Source organism: Microcaecilia unicolor, chromosome 6, assembly GCF_901765095.1.
Source record: "Microcaecilia unicolor chromosome 6, aMicUni1.1, whole genome shotgun sequence".
NCBI lineage: Eukaryota > Metazoa > Chordata > Amphibia > Gymnophiona > Siphonopidae > Microcaecilia > Microcaecilia unicolor.
This window is the reverse complement of record NC_044036.1, coordinates 142,697,003-142,712,534: the sequence shown is the minus strand read 5'-3', so window position 1 is coordinate 142,712,534 and position 15,532 is coordinate 142,697,003. Positions and strand designations below refer to the sequence as shown.

Genomic DNA, 15,532 nt, shown 5'->3' with positions numbered 1-15,532 from the left:
GGGGGATCGGCAATGGCGGCGGCGGCGGCGGCGGGGGGGGGGGGGGGCTATAATGTGCCCCCTCACTCTGGCCCTGGCCCCCCCTACCGCCGCAGTTCAGATACGCCCCTGGTTTGTGCGCACATTATTGTACGTCGAATGCTCAGAAGGCTCAAGCACAGGTGTTAACATGTGCAGTTAAGATGGACGCAATTTGTATTGAAATGTATTTAAATCAATTTTTTACTTGCTCCAAAAGTACAAAGACTAGGGGACACTTGAGGAAGTTACATGGAAATACTTTTAAAATAAATAGGAGGAAATATTTTTTCGCTCAACGAATAGTTAAAGCTCTGAAACTCTTTGCAGGAGGATGTGGTAACAACGGTTAGAGTATCTGGGTTTAGAAAAGGTTTGGACAAATTCCTGGAGAAAAAGTCCATAGTCTGCTATTGAGTCAGACATGGGAAGCAACTGCTTGCCCTGGGATTTGTAGTATGGAGTGTTGCCACAATTTGGGTTTCTGCCAGGCAGGGGCGTAGCTACGTGGAGCCATGGGGGCATGGGCCCCCGTAGATTTGGCCCTGGCCCCCCACCACTGACCCCTTTGACCCCCTCCCGCCGCTGCCAACCCTCTCCCGCTGCCCCCGTCATCAGGTACCTTTGCTGTCGGGGGTCTCCAACCCCCACCAGCTGAAGTCCTCTTCAGCGCTGGTCTCCAGCACAGCCGCGTTGCTGATCTGTAGTGCAAGAATTCTGTTTCTGTGAATCTGACGTCCTGCACGTTCTCCCACAGCAGCAGATGAGGGTTGGCAGCGGCGGGAAGGGGGGTCGAAGGGGTGGGCAGCGGGGGGCATTGCTCGGGGGGTCAAAAGTGGCAGGGGGGTCGGTGGCGCCAGGGGGGGCTAAAATGTGCCCCCTCACCTCGGGCTCTGGACCCTCCTCCCACTGAAGTCTGGCTACGCCCCTGCTGCCAAGTACTTGTGACCTGGCTTGACCACTATTTGGAAAACAGGATACTGGGCTAGATGGACCATTGGTCTGACCCAGTATGGCTACTCTTATGTTCTTATGCTCTTATGAATTCAGTAAGTATTCTTTGCACAGGCGAGTATGATGGCCTATAATGCTGAAAATTTAATGCCAGGTCAAGAGCAGCGATGAAGGTTTGGAGCAGAGGATTTCTTGTCAATTTGTTCACACTGAACTGCGTTTTGTCTTCTTTCACAAGTGGAAGGAGTCTTCTGGAGTGGAGGAGTAGCCTAGTGGTTAGTGCAGTGGGCTTTGATCCTGGGGAACTGAGTTCAATTCCCACTGCAACTCCTTGTGACTCTGGGCAAGTCACTTACCCCTCCATTGCCCCTGGTACAAAATAAGTACCTGAATATATGTACACTGCTTTGAATGTAGTTGCAAAAACCTCAGAAAGGCAGTATATCAGGTCCCATTTCCCCCCCTCTGCAAGTTTTAAAGACATAGGAAGAAATAAAGGTGTGCATGTCTGAGCAAAAGTGAAAGAACACATCCATGAGCCTTGCAAGAATTCCCTGTGCTAATCATATTTGTGAGGCTATAGTTAGCCGATGAAGAAAAAGTGATGATGTGTGCTGACACTTCCATTTTTTGTCTGGGCACGTGCAGAAGAGCCGTGTTTACTGCAAAACCTATCTGTGCATATTCCGGGCACATTCCTCCCCCCACTTTCAGTTTAATAATGCAGTTTAACTGTGCATAAAATTGTTATATGATTTGCTTCAAGCATTGATTTTTTTTTTTATTGCATTACTTTTGTGTTGTTGGTCCATCTGTGAGCAGCTTTGAGCATCGGCCCCTCTCCTTGGCAGGACCTTATGCCAGAGTTTCCTTTTTTTGGTTGGGTGCTATCTGAGATTTCCCTTCCTGTAGCTTTATGGGTGTCTCCTTGTGTCTCATCGTGCATGCCCATATCTGACTGGTAGCAGCAATAAGCCTCAGAGATAAATGCATCAGTATCCAGACTAATGAAGACAAATGATCTGCATCGCTGGAAAATAACAGGGCTATCCTTGATCTATCACTTTGCCTCCTTCAGGTTTTAAATCCAAAGAAGAAGGTCAAAAAGAAGAAATACATCAACTCAGGAACTGTAAGTAACCTTTCAAAGGGGTGATTAATTTCCAGCGTATTCCTGGGCCTTCCCAGTCAGCGAAAAACGTCTAACTAGCAGCAGGCCCCCTCCCCCACCCACATTTCTTTTAGGTGCCCTTTTACAAAACCGTGTAAGCTTCTACACTTGCCCAACGCATGCCAAAATGGAGTTACTGCATGGCTACTGCGTGACTCTTGCGGTAATTTCATTTTTGCCGCCTGTCCGATATGTGTGGCTGAAAAATAATTTTTATTTTCTGCTGCGTGTATTGGACGCACGCCGAGTGGCATTTAGCGCACATAGGTCATTACCGCCCAGTTACCGTGTGAGACTTTACTGCTAGGTCAATGGCTGGTGATAAGGTCTCAGACCCAAAATGGACGCACGGCAATTTTCATTTTGCTGCACATCCATTTTTGGCAAAAATTTTAAAAAAGGACTTTTTTTATAGGTGTGCTGAAAAATTATTCTGCGCACACCCAAAATCCACGCCTACACTACCGCAGGGCATTTTTCAGCGCACCTTAGTAGAAGGACCCCTTACTGTCTGCAAACACTTGTCATGCATCAACCCAAAGAAACCCACCCTGTGGTAGACCAATATCGTCAGCATTCTCATTCTCTTTCCAAACTGTTACTAAGTATCGTTCTGACTTTGTGTCTCATAGGTGACCCTTCTGTCTTTTAAAGCTGAGTCCGAATATACGTTTGTAGATTACATTAAAGGAGGGTAAGTCAGAACTATTCAAGTGCCTATGGTGGTTTATTCTAATATTGAATTGCATGTTCTTAATTATTTACAGTATCATATCCTACACGGATTAACAAGATTATTAAATTATCTTTGGTCAGTCTCTACCCCAGTCTAACTGACTTATTTCCACCTAGCTTACCTTTCTTCAATCAGTCCTACTGTTATGAAATCTTAGAGGTCAAACAAAGTTAAGGGTGATCAGTGTTTGGATGAATGATTGCCATAGAGTGTGAGAATCAACCAGAGACAGGTGTTCCCAGTGGTTTATATTAATCTAATGCCCTCGGAATACTGCCGACTGTACTGTCTAAGACAGGTGCTGGGCACTGGATGAAATGTGAACCCAAGGTCATGGGCACATAAAAGACCCTGTACCACTAATTACAAGAACTGGAGCATGAATTCTGGTATCCTTGTCAACCTGGTTATGGTTTATTCATTTATAGTCTGCTTATACCTAAGCAGAGAACAAAATAACACACATAAAAATACATAGAATGAAATCAAGGACCAACATATCATAAAATCACAATCATCATGATCAAAAACAATAACAATTAAGTACAGTAATCAACAAACATAACACCCATCCCAAGCACAGTTCTTACTTCAGCCCGTAGCTTTCCCAAGGACAGTCTTCACTATGGATATAATCCACAGCCTTCTCTAACTCTATGCAAGGCTAAACCCCTGAATGAATAGATGGCTTTTCAAAAGTTTCCTAAATTTGCATAGTGTCCATGGTCGTTTTTATTTTCAAATACATTTTGCATACATAACTGAAATTCTACTCCACTTACTATTTGTCCCTTCCCAGACTCATGCACACCTTGTACAATTTTCTTAAATATGGAAAATCTTTACAGTTGGGGGTTCAAGTCCCACTTCTTCTGCTGACACTTTGGTAACCTTGGGCAAATCACTTCACCCTCCAGTGCCTGAATGTAACTCACCTTGAGCCTGAATTTGGAAAAGATAAATAATAAATCTTGACCCCAAATAATTGCCAATCTGTACTGGGAACAGGGCAATCCAAAAAATGAGAGGCTTCAGCTCACTGCATATGCCTTGTATAACTATTTCCAATGTAGGTGATCAAGCAAATCATACTGTAACCCTTTCTTTATAAACAAATTCTGCATCCCAGCCACTCTCAGTGCCTGGAATGCAGCTGTCTCACTCAGACCTCTCATTTAGCTTAGCTATCAGCAGTGATGTGCTACAGGGAGTTTTTGGCTGATCCCTGGAGCTCTTTGTCAAATTATTTTATGAAAATAATTGTGTCACTGAGCAGAATTGAGCTGGTAAGAGCCCTAGTTAGGAAACTGTCAGCGTCTGCCCTGGTGCAGTACCAAGGCTTGCCTTCTAATTTATCCATAACGTATGCACAGAAACTCACTGCTTTGTCTCCTCTCAAGCACTTCTGACCTAAGGCTGGGAGTTAGCTACTCAGCAAACATTTCAGTCAGCTCTGGGAGCTGCAGTGCTATAACCCAACAACTTATGATCCACTTTCTTTCACTCTATATTGTAAGGAATCAGGCAAGGTGACTAAGTACATAAGAACATAGGTGTTGCCATACTGGGACAGACCAAAGGTCCATCAAGCCCAGTATCCTGTTTCCAACAGTGGCCAATCCAGGTCACAAGTACCTGGCAAGATCCCAAAACAGCACATTTTATGCTGCTTATCCCAGAAATAAGCAGTGGATTTTCCCAAGTCCATTTTAATGATGGCTTATGGACTTTTCTTTTAGGAAGCTATCCAAACCTTTTTTAAACCCCGCTAAGCTAACTGCTTTTACTACATTTTCTGGCAACAAATTCCAGAGTTTAATTACACGTTGCCTATACTCTGCATCATCAATAGAAGATCTAATTTACTAAGGGGCCCTTTTACAAAGCGGCGGTAGGGTTGCCGTGTTTGTAGCGAGCGCCAAATCTACACTACTGCCTGGTTAGCTCTCCTACCCAGTGGTAATTTCAAAGTTGGCATGTGCTGTTTCCCACGGCAGAAAATATTTTTCTGTTTTCTACTGCGGTGTGTACATTCCTGGCGGTAATCGGCAGCATGACCACATTGGCACGCGCTGCATGAGTACCGTGCATGTAATGCATGAGCCCTTACCACTAGGTCAATGGGTGGCAGTAAGGGCTCAGGCAGTAAATAGCTACATGCTACTTTTAATTTTAGCGCACGGCCATTTACTGACCCCATTAAAATGAACCTTTTTTCCCCAGCCGTGGTAAAAAATGGGTCAGCGCATGCCAAAAATGCATGCCAACACTACAGCAGGCCACTTTTTACTGCTGCTTAGTAAAAGGTCCCCTAAGGGAGCAATTCTATAAGTGCCCAGAGGTAGGCGCCACATATGTGTGTCACAGGTGCCATAAAGTGTCAGTAAGGTTCCTGTCCTGCTTATTTTCGAAGGAGAAGGCCGGCCATCTTCCGACACAAATCAGAAGATGGCCGGCCTTCTCGGTATAATCAAAAGTTGATTTTGGCCGGCGCCAACTTTCCGTCGCGGTGCTAGCCAAACTTCAAGGGGGCATTTCGGCAGGGTACAGAAGGCGGGACGGGGTGTGGTTACGAGATGACTGGCTTCGCCCGATAATGGAAAAAAGATGGCCGGCTCTGACGAGCATTTCGCCGGCTTCACTTGGTCCATTTATTTTTAGGACCAAGCTTAAACAAAGTGCCCCAATTGACCAGATGACCACCGGAGGGAATCGGGGATGACCTCCCCTTACTCCCCCAGTGGTCACCGACCCCCTCCCACCCAAAAAATATAAAAAACACTTTTTTGCCAGCCTGTATGCCAGCCTCAAATGTCATACCCAGCTCCATGACAGCAGTATGCAGGTCCCTGGAGCAGTATTTAGTGGGTGCAGTGCACTTCAGGCAGGTGGACCCAGGCCCATCCCCTCCCTACTTGTTACACTTGTGGTGGTAAATGGGAGCTCTCCAAACTCCCCCCCAAAACCCACTGTACCCACATGTAGGTGCCCCCCTTCACCCCTTAGGGCTATGGTAGTGGTGTAGACTTGTGGAGAGTGGGTTTGGGGGGGATTTGGGGGGCTCAGCACCCAAGGTAAGGGAGCTATGCACCTGGGAGCAATTTTTGAAGTCCACTGCAGTGCCCCCTAGGGTGCCCAGTTGGTGTCCTGGCATGTCAGGGGAACCAGTGCACTACAAATGCTGGCTCCTCCCACGACCAAATACCTTGCATTTGGCCAGGTTTGAGATCGCCGGCATTAGTTTCCATTATCGCTGCAAACCAATGCCAGCCATCTCTAAAGCCGGCCCAAATGCTGAGATTTGGCCGGCTCCAACCGTATTATTGAAACAAAAAATGGCCGGCTATCTTTTTTCGATAATACGGTTCGGGCGCCGCTTTACAGCGCCAGCCATATAAATGGCCGGCGCCGTTCGATTATGCCCCTCTGTGTGCACTGAGCACTATTTTGTAAGGTAATGCCTAAGGGCCATAGTGGCTAACTGCAAGATGACCTACAGGTGGGTGGAACATGGGCAGGCCATGGGCGTGACTCCCAGGTACGCATGTACGGGTGGATATTCAAAGTGATTTAACCGCCTAGAAACTGCTCCTGGCCAGTTAAATCACCCGTTCAGGGCTAACCACTAATTTTCAGTGCCACTTAACTGGTTAGTGCTGCTGAACATAACTGGTTAGTGCCAGAGGCGTACCAAGGGCAGGGCGGTCCGCCCCAGGTGTACACTGCAGGGGGGGGGTGCATGGATCTGCCGCATGGATGTCGGCTGCCTCTGCCCGTTCCCTGCTCCCTCTGATGTTACTTCCTGTCCCGGGGCAGGAGGTAAAAGCAATGCACTGGTGGGGGGAGGGAAGGGGGGGGGGGGGTTGGAGGTGATGCGCTGGGGGGGAGTTGGAAGGTGATGCAAAAGGGGGGGGGGGTGCACTGCACCGATCTGCCCCAGGGTGGCAGCCGACCAAGGAACACCACTGGTTAGTGGTGAACTGAAAACTGGCTATTTGGGGGGTTCCAGAGGTGGGACTGGTACTTGGCTGGTTAAGTGCTGATATTCAGCATTTAACTGGCCAGGACGACCACATAAATAGAACCACATATATTGTAAGCCATTACGTTTGGCTTAAGAATAACTTTTCTTTCATACTGAGCCAGTATATTTTGAAAAGAGTCGGTGTGACTTAAAAACTGATCAAAATGAATGTTTGCTTGTTTTTTAATTCTCAAAAAGCCTTTTTTGGTGGCCTGCAAATGAAGTTTCTTGGAGGTCACATTTGTGTTTGGGAATTAGCTTCACTTGAGTGAAATCTATAAGAGAAGGGGACGAGACCTCTCTGAGAGAACAAACGTCAGTGCTGTTGTAGTGTATACTTCATCTATATCAGACAGCAAGAGGCCAACCGATCGCTTTCATTCTCCTCTCTCTCTCTCTCTCTCTCTCTCTCTCTCTCTCCCTCTCGTATGTTTTTTGAACCAGGACCCAGCTAAACTTCACAGTGGCGATTGATTTTACAGCATCAAACGGTGAGTCAGCAGCGCTGGGGCATTGAGCCTAGCACGTGAAGGATAACTCCTCTTGCCAGATAGCAGTCAGATGTGTTCTTACTGCTCATCTGCTTTTGTCTGTTCTGTTGCAGCAGCTCTCTGTGCTGTGTGTTTGCTTGTCTGTATCAAAGTAACCCATACAGACTTTGACATCATAAAAAAACATGTGTTCTTATTTATAGCTGCCATCTCTGTGAGTTCTATCTTGAATGTCCCTAGTATTGAGCAAATTCCTTCACTGTGTCCAGGGAGGAGCAATTTTTCTTGAGTTCAGCATCCCCCATCGTTTTGAAACGTTGACTTCTCTCTTCTTATTTTCGTCCTCTCTTCGCTTCTCATTTTGGATGATGGCACAAAAGCAGCATTCCTGCTTCCATTTCATTCAGCCTGCCTACTGCTCCTAATTAATTTTGGAGTTCTCACAGCCAGGAAGAAAAGGGCAGGTTGTTTTGGTAACAGGAAAACAGGGGCCCATTGGACGCCCTCTCTCTGGCATCAGAAAGCACAGTCAGCACCCTGGTTAATGAAGCTGGAGTGGAGAAGGTCTAGTGCAGTGATGGTGAACCTTTCAGAGACCGAGTGCCCAAACAGCAACCCAAAATCTAATTATTTATCGCAAAGTGCCAACAGGGCAATTTAACCTGAATAACAGAACTTTAAAAGCATTTGGCATGCTTTTGAATAATTAATGTGATTTTTGCTGTTGCATTCATGCTGATAACTCCCTTCCCCTCCATCCATGTGCATCTCCTTCCTGTCTTCCCTTCCCTCCCTTCCCCTCCATCTGTCCAACAATTGCCCTCCCCTCCATCCATCCATACCCAGCGATTCTCTTCTCTCCCCTACCCTCCCCTCCCGCTCCCACCCATGCCCTGCATGTAAATCTTTTTTATTACCTCCGTCGAAGCGGCCGCGTCTTTGAAAGCTCTGCCTGTTTCTAGCCTTCCCTTCATGAGTTCATTCCCTCAGAGTCAGTCCCACCCTCGCGGAAATGATATCAGAAGGCGGCACTGACTCTGAGGGAACGAACTCACGAAGGGAAGGCTAGAGACGGGCAGGGCTTTCAAAGACGCGGCCGCTTCGACGGAGGTAATCAGTGCTGGAGGGGAAGACATGCGAGGGGATGTTGGGTGGGCGGACCTAGAGGAAAAGTGGCTGGGCCTGGGCCCATCCAGGCCCGCCCATGGCTATGCCCCTGACAACAGCATGGGTGCCAACAGAGAGGGCTCTGCGTGCGCTCTCTGGCACGCGTGCCATAGGTTCACCATCACTGTCTAGTGCTTAGAATAACAGATGGAAATCTGGGGAAGTGAAGGCTGAAATCCCACTGTAGGCTCTTGGGAAAGTCATTTAATCCTTGCCTCAGGTACAAACTTAGGGGTCCCTTTACTAAGGCTTGGTAAGCATAACACGAGACTACCATGCGCCAAAAGAGCACTATCACAAGATGCGCTGAGTCATCCCAAGGTAATTGTCCACTTAGTGCATGCTAATCCCACGCTGGAAAATATTGTTCATTTTCCAGCGTGGGAGAAGTGCCCACGGGCAGAGAGAGAGTAGGCATGCCTGCGCTAATTGGGTAGCGAGGGCACATTACTGCGTGCTACCCAATTAGCATGGGATTAGAGAAGAAACCCTTACCACTTCCTAAATAAGTGACAATAAGGGCTCCTGCAGTAATGGTCATGTGCTAATGGGGAAATTAGTGTGTGGCCATTACAAAAAACATAGGGCCCTGTTTACTAAACTGTGCTAGAGATGTGCTAGCGTTTTTAATGCGTGCTAACCATGTAGATGCCTATAGTATTCTTATGGGCATCTACATAGTTAGCATGCGCTAATTTTAGCACGATCTAAAAATGCTAGCACACCTTAGTAAACAGGACCCATAGAATGGCGGCCATTTTACCTCCACGTTAAAAGTGGCCACAGCACGTGGAAGACCCATATACTGATAACAGCACCAACCAGTTTTTTTTAGCATGGCTTGGTAAAAGAACCTTTTAGATTGTAAGCCCTCAAGCGTCAATCTTTTTATACCGTCACCTTACTAATGTACTTCGCCATGACGGTTTTCTAAATGGTAGATTGTAAGTCCTGTAAATAAATAAGTAGCCTACTGTATCTGAATGTAATTCATCTTGAACTAAATCCACAATCCCCTCCCCCATTCCTTGTCCACACGCTGCCCTGGAAGAGGGGTACCACTGATTGGGGTTTTGCCATAGCTTCACCAACTATGTTTCTGATTCAGAGGTTTTGTAGTTCAAGTGTTAAAAGAAAACCAGCAAATAAATGCTCCTTTTCTACAATCTTCATTCTACCAAAAAAAACCAAAACCCCGAAACAAATCAAAACAAATTTATTCCAGTCCTTTGAAAAAGAAAATTGAAATGGAACAAGTGACTAGGCTGGATCTTGGAGAAATATTTCTCAGTTTTGGTAGAGAGACTGTAAATCTGTAAAGTCACTATTAGAAATAACCATTTCTTTTTATCCAGTGATTAGCAGATCTGACTCAAACCAATGTTTGATTTTTCTCTAAATGTTTGGGGCAGTTGAAATTTGATAGTGACCTGGCATGTAAAATTCAGGCAGTGTCAAGTGGTTAATCTGAAACTCTGGGTCTAAAGGAATCCAGAGCCTACAGACTGCTTCCATGCATTAACTAGGGCAATGAGATACAGATGTGTCACACAGCAGAGTCCCTTGAGAATCCATACAGAATATATTAGAGCTTGAAACATCAATCATAATGACTGAAGGAAAGATAAATCCAAAGAGAAAGGACCACAGGAAGAGATATTAGATCGGGGTGGGCAACCTACCGCCCGTGGGCCTAATGTGACCCCCGAGACCAAAAGTGTACACAGAAAATGTCATTAACCAGGGTTTTAGTGATTTTTAAATACTGTATTTTACAAATATTTTCAGAATAGCCACTCTAGCAGTTTGTTTTTATCACTTTTAACTAATGTTTTGCTTATTTATCTATCACAGAGGGTCTACGGAGCTCCAAGTAGTTCTAGTTCCGACATTACATAAAGTTGCGACCCACTACGGCTAGTACTGACATTCATATGGCCCTCTGTGCTTAAAGGTTGCCCACCCTTGTTCTAAACAGAACTGAGTCAACCTCTGTGATTATATTCGTCTTTGCTCTTTACAGGTAATCCTTCACAACCCACCTCCCTCCACTACATGAACCCATACCAGTTGAATGCATATGGAATGGCACTGAAGGCACTTGGGGAGATAATCCAGGACTATGACAGTGACAAACTCTTTCCAGCATATGGTTTTGGTGCCAAGATCCCTCCAGATGGGAAGATCTCCCATGAGTTCCCACTGGTATGAAATTAGGGCAAACCTTGAGCGGAAGACTCCAGAGCAGTACATTCAATCCTTTCATCACTTGGCAAACTGATGGAGTCATTGGAAGGAGAGGAGCAATACATATTTTTATGATGAAAACAATAAATTCATTTTACTTTTTCAGGTCGATCAATTTTGGCAAAGATCATTTCAAAAGCAAAAAGTATGCTAAATGTGTTCCTAGTGTTTCCCATTCTGTGTTCTTCAGCTGTTCAAGGTATCATTCCCTAGTAACATAGTAGATGACTCTATAAAATAACTGATTGACACATCTAGTCTTCCCAGCTATGTCTAATGCCATATCTATAATTTCTTCTATATATTCCCTGTTTCCCCCTAATATTATCCATTCTTTTATTGTCCTAAACATACTGCTGTTGATTTCCTGAGTCTACAGAAACCTAGAAAATTATGAGAAAGACCATATAACTTACCCAGTCTGCCCATCCATATTAACCACTACTAAGTTCTACAATCCCTTCCTTTCTCTCAGAGATCCTTTGTTCTTGTCCTATGCTTTCTTGATTTCAGATACTGTCCTCATTTCCATCGCCCCCACTGGGATACTATTCCATGCATCCACCACCCTTATGTAAAGAAATATTTCCTTAGATTACTGAGACTACCACCTTCTACCCCCATCCTATAACCCTTGGTACTAGAGCTTCCTTTTAATTGTACACCATACCTTTAAAGTGCAGATGTAAAGATCATAATTACTGACAATAAACTCACATATTTAGAACTTTTTCTCTATGTTCAATTTTATATTACAGAATAATGATGTTGAGAACCCAAACTGTGTTGGCATCCAAGGGGTTCTAGAAGCATATTTTAAGAGCCTACGGACAGTGCAGCTTTATGGACCTACCAATTTTGCACCCGTCATTAATCAAGTTGCCCGGTGAGTGGACAGAAGGTCTGAACTTCCTGCCATAGCTGATAATGGAGATGCTAAGTCCACAGGGGCAGGCAGATAGGAAATGAATCTTGATCGGCTTGTTAGGAATTTTAAGGTCCAAGAAAAGATGCTTGAGAAGAAACAAGTGAACATGAGGTCAGAGAAGGAGGGTGGAAAAGTGAGAAGGGCTGTACTGGGATTCAAGCAATGTTGTCTGTCAGCTAGTTTACAGAAATAAAATATTCTCCAGAAGGAAATTGCAGATGCACTGGATGGTGATGGTGCCAGAGCTCTGCCCCACTCAAGAGAAGCAAAGAAAAAATAAATAATAATAATTGAATTACAAGAACCAAAGAAGCACCAGATCTCTCAGCATGGTCACAACAGCAACTGTATCTCCTCAGTTCCAGCACAATTGGGGCAGTGTCACACAAGCAGCATCTCATTGACCAGGCCCCCACCCCATCCCTACGAGCTGGATGCAGTCTCCATATCACCAGTGGCTGCAGTGTCAAAAGCAGCACATGGCCAGCATCTTATGGACCACAATGCAACCCAGACACCACCTCAGTACATTGGGCATAGCTCAGCTTCAGGCTAGGAAGCACAGACCAGCTATGACAACTGCAGGTCTGCTCACTTGGCTGCTAGCACTAACCATGACAAACCACCATTCCCGGTAGCTACCCAGATGCTGACCGCAAGATCGTGCATTTTTCTTCAAAATAACATTGGTGCAGCTCTACCTCTCCACCATGGACCCAATGGATGACAGATCCCTGTCTGCACATTCTCTTGTCTCCTGCTTCATGAGGGGCCTCCTGAATGTAAACCTACCATATGAGATCCGCCACCAGTGTGGGACCTCATTATCATACTGGCTCATCTAAGGCCCACCATCTGCACCAATGGAGCAGTCTTCCCTCAAGTACCTCATGTGGATGATTGCTTTCCTTCCAGTTATAACTTCTGTCTGAAGAGTTAGCAAACTTCAAACCTTAGTTACTTACCCACCAATCGACTAAGCCTATGTACTCACCCCAAGTTCTTCCCCAGGGTTGTCTCAGTACTTCTTCTTAATCAATCGATTGTACTTCCCATGTTCCTTCCACCTCCTTACTCAACACTAGCAGAAGAGGCCTTCCACATTCTCGACGACGACAGAGCTAACCTCTACCAGCTATGAGACACAGAAACACTGCAGCTTTTGGTCTTGTTCAGCCCCAACATATCTGGTCTAACAGTGGCCAAATGCATTTTATCATCCTGGGTTTTGGACTGTATTAAGAACATAAGCATTGCAGTACTGGGACAGACTGAAGGTCCATTAAACCCAGTATCCTATTTCCAACAGTGGGCAATCCAGGTCACAAGTACCTGTCAAGATCTCAAACTAGCCAGAGTGGGTGTCCATTCTCTCAGAACTATGGGGACCTCCATTACTGACCTTAGGGCCATTTCACTGGTGCACATTTGCAAAGCAGCAACCTAGTCATCTGTTCACACCTTCACCAAGCATTAGTGCCTGGACCAAAACTCGTCCAGTAACATTGCATTTGAACAGTTGGTCCTGCGTAACCTTTTTGCGTACTCCATCCACCCAAAACTCTCCCAGGTCACATAGGTGCAAACTAATGACCTTCAGCTTTGGACTCATCATCCAGTTTGCCTGCATTTCCTCCTTGTCTGTGGGAAAAGTAGAGTTGCTTAACTGTAATGAAGGTTCTCCATAGCCAGCAAGCAAATTCAGCCACACATACCCTCCCTCCTTCCCTGTTACTGGCAACACCTCATTATATCTCACAAAAACTAAGATTTTGACTGAGGGAAGAAGGGACCTTGCCAAATGTGGGGATGTCTGGGCATGCTCAAGCCAAAATGCTTCTCTTGAGCTAGGGGAGAGATCCAGCATTGTGGAATCATAACGATGACATCACTATCCTATGTGGCTGCATTTCCCTGTTGTTAATAGAGAACTCCTGTTCCACGTAAGCAATTCTGCTCTCCATGCTCAGCAGATTGGCAGAGAAAGGGGTTGAAAAGTCTAAGCTAGCTATTCATAGGTTCCTGGTAGCACATAACCCAGTATCTTTAACTCTTTTGCTTGTCTCTTCCTGATTTCTCTCTGCAGTGCTGCTTCTCAGGTTGTAGATGGGTCACAATATTATGTTCTGTTAGTCATCACTGATGGCGTCATCTCAGACATGGTCCAGACCAAGGAAGCCATAGTGAATGTAAGTTAAGTGCATGACTGCAGGGTGACCAGGCCTACTGGAATTAAGGGAAATCTTAGCTCTTAAATTATATCTTGATTTTAAATTGTTATTTTACCTGAAAATGTTTGGTCCAGGAGTTCTAATGGCCTAGTAACCAGAGCTATTTTTGAGGGGGTACTTGGGGGTACTGAGTATCGGCATCTTTTCCATTGTCTGCTAAAATTGACCCATTGACCCCAAGTTTTAATGATAGAGCTCAGGCTCTACACACCAATTCTGCCTTGTCATAGATTCTGTGACTGGTTGCAGGGGGCCTGGCTATTGTAGGGTGGGTCTCTCAGTGATCACCCCACACCTGAAGGGTGGCCTAGTATTTGAGTACCGGCATATTTTTTTGCTAGAAAAAACACACTGCTAGTAACAAAGTAATTTTTGACAGATAAGACCTTCCAGTCTACCCAGTTGTTTGTCATGGACCCTACTTGCTATCTGGTCATCCCTCTCTTGTGCTTTAACCACTGACCACAAGAATGAATGAGTCACTGTTTTGATTGTTAGCATCACTGTTGATAGGTGAATGCAAGCACTAAAAAAAAAAACCACTACCAGCCTTCTTCCTGCCAGTTTGCCCTTGAGTTTCTTTTTCTAGACTCTTTTTGAGTCGTTAAAAATCATTATTAAATTGTCAATTTTTAACTCCATTAAGATACTCTTTTGTAATTCCACATGATCACAGGAGCCAGTCATGGTGGCATGTGGGTTGCAAATCTCTTCAGGCTTGCTGGGTCTGATCTCTGATTGATTTCTATTGGTCATGATATCACAGATGACCTCACACCACATAAACCAATCAGATCCCATTCCATGTGCGGCAACTGATATTATCCTGAGCTTGGGTGTTCCCAACAGCTCATGAGCAAAGCAGTAAAAATATGTAATTGAATCCAACTTTTTAAAGAATTTCAGAAGTAATGATGTCAGGTCAGGTGTTTGGGTTTGCGACATGTAATTTTGAAATATTTTCTAGCTCGTTTTTTGAGATCTGCCATTCAGGATTGATTTTTGCCTCGCCAAATTATCATTATTATTTACATGACACTGACAGTGTCCACAGTGTATCATGCTAAGTCAGGCCTAGAGTGTTAGATTAACAAAAAAAAGTAAAACAGAGAAAAGATTTGGGGAGAGGGGCATTGAAACTAAAGAAGGAATGGCAAAAACAAAAAAAAACCAACAGCAGCAAAATAAAACCTTATGGAATGAATGAAATAGAATAAAACTATGGAAGGATGAGGGATAGAGAGGAGATGAAGAAAAGTATAAAGATAGGAAAGAAATTTGAAAAAGAGAAGATGAAAATCACATTTCCTTCAGGAGAGGTAGCAAAAGGAAGCGACAGTCAGATAATCCAATATCTAAATTACTGAGAATAATAATTAGCTCCTAAAATCTAGTGCAGACAATGAGTTCTTCCCACTGGGGCAGAAAAATGAAAGACTACTTTCTGTGTGCATGATGAATATTTGGCTTAATGAAGAGGTGACAAAAACTCCAATTAAAAAAGGAAGGTTACAAATCCTGCAGGGAGAGATGCTGAGCTTGGTGCAAAAGGAGATTTCCTTGTC

General features: G+C 44.8%; 1 protein-coding gene across 1 annotated transcript in view; it reads left to right on the top strand.

Annotated features, from left to right (window-relative positions):
- CPNE9 (copine family member 9) overlaps nt 1-15,532 on the top strand; it is a 180,818-nt gene that overhangs the window by 142,344 nt on the left and 22,942 nt on the right. Inside the window, exons 13-18 of the mRNA XM_030206386.1 lie at nt 2,051-2,104; nt 2,776-2,837; nt 7,348-7,394; nt 10,585-10,766; nt 11,567-11,694; nt 13,823-13,925. Of these exons, the coding sequence (XP_030062246.1) occupies nt 2,051-2,104; nt 2,776-2,837; nt 7,348-7,394; nt 10,585-10,766; nt 11,567-11,694; nt 13,823-13,925 (576 nt within the window). The remainder of the gene's footprint in view (nt 1-2,050; nt 2,105-2,775; nt 2,838-7,347; nt 7,395-10,584; nt 10,767-11,566; nt 11,695-13,822; nt 13,926-15,532) is intronic.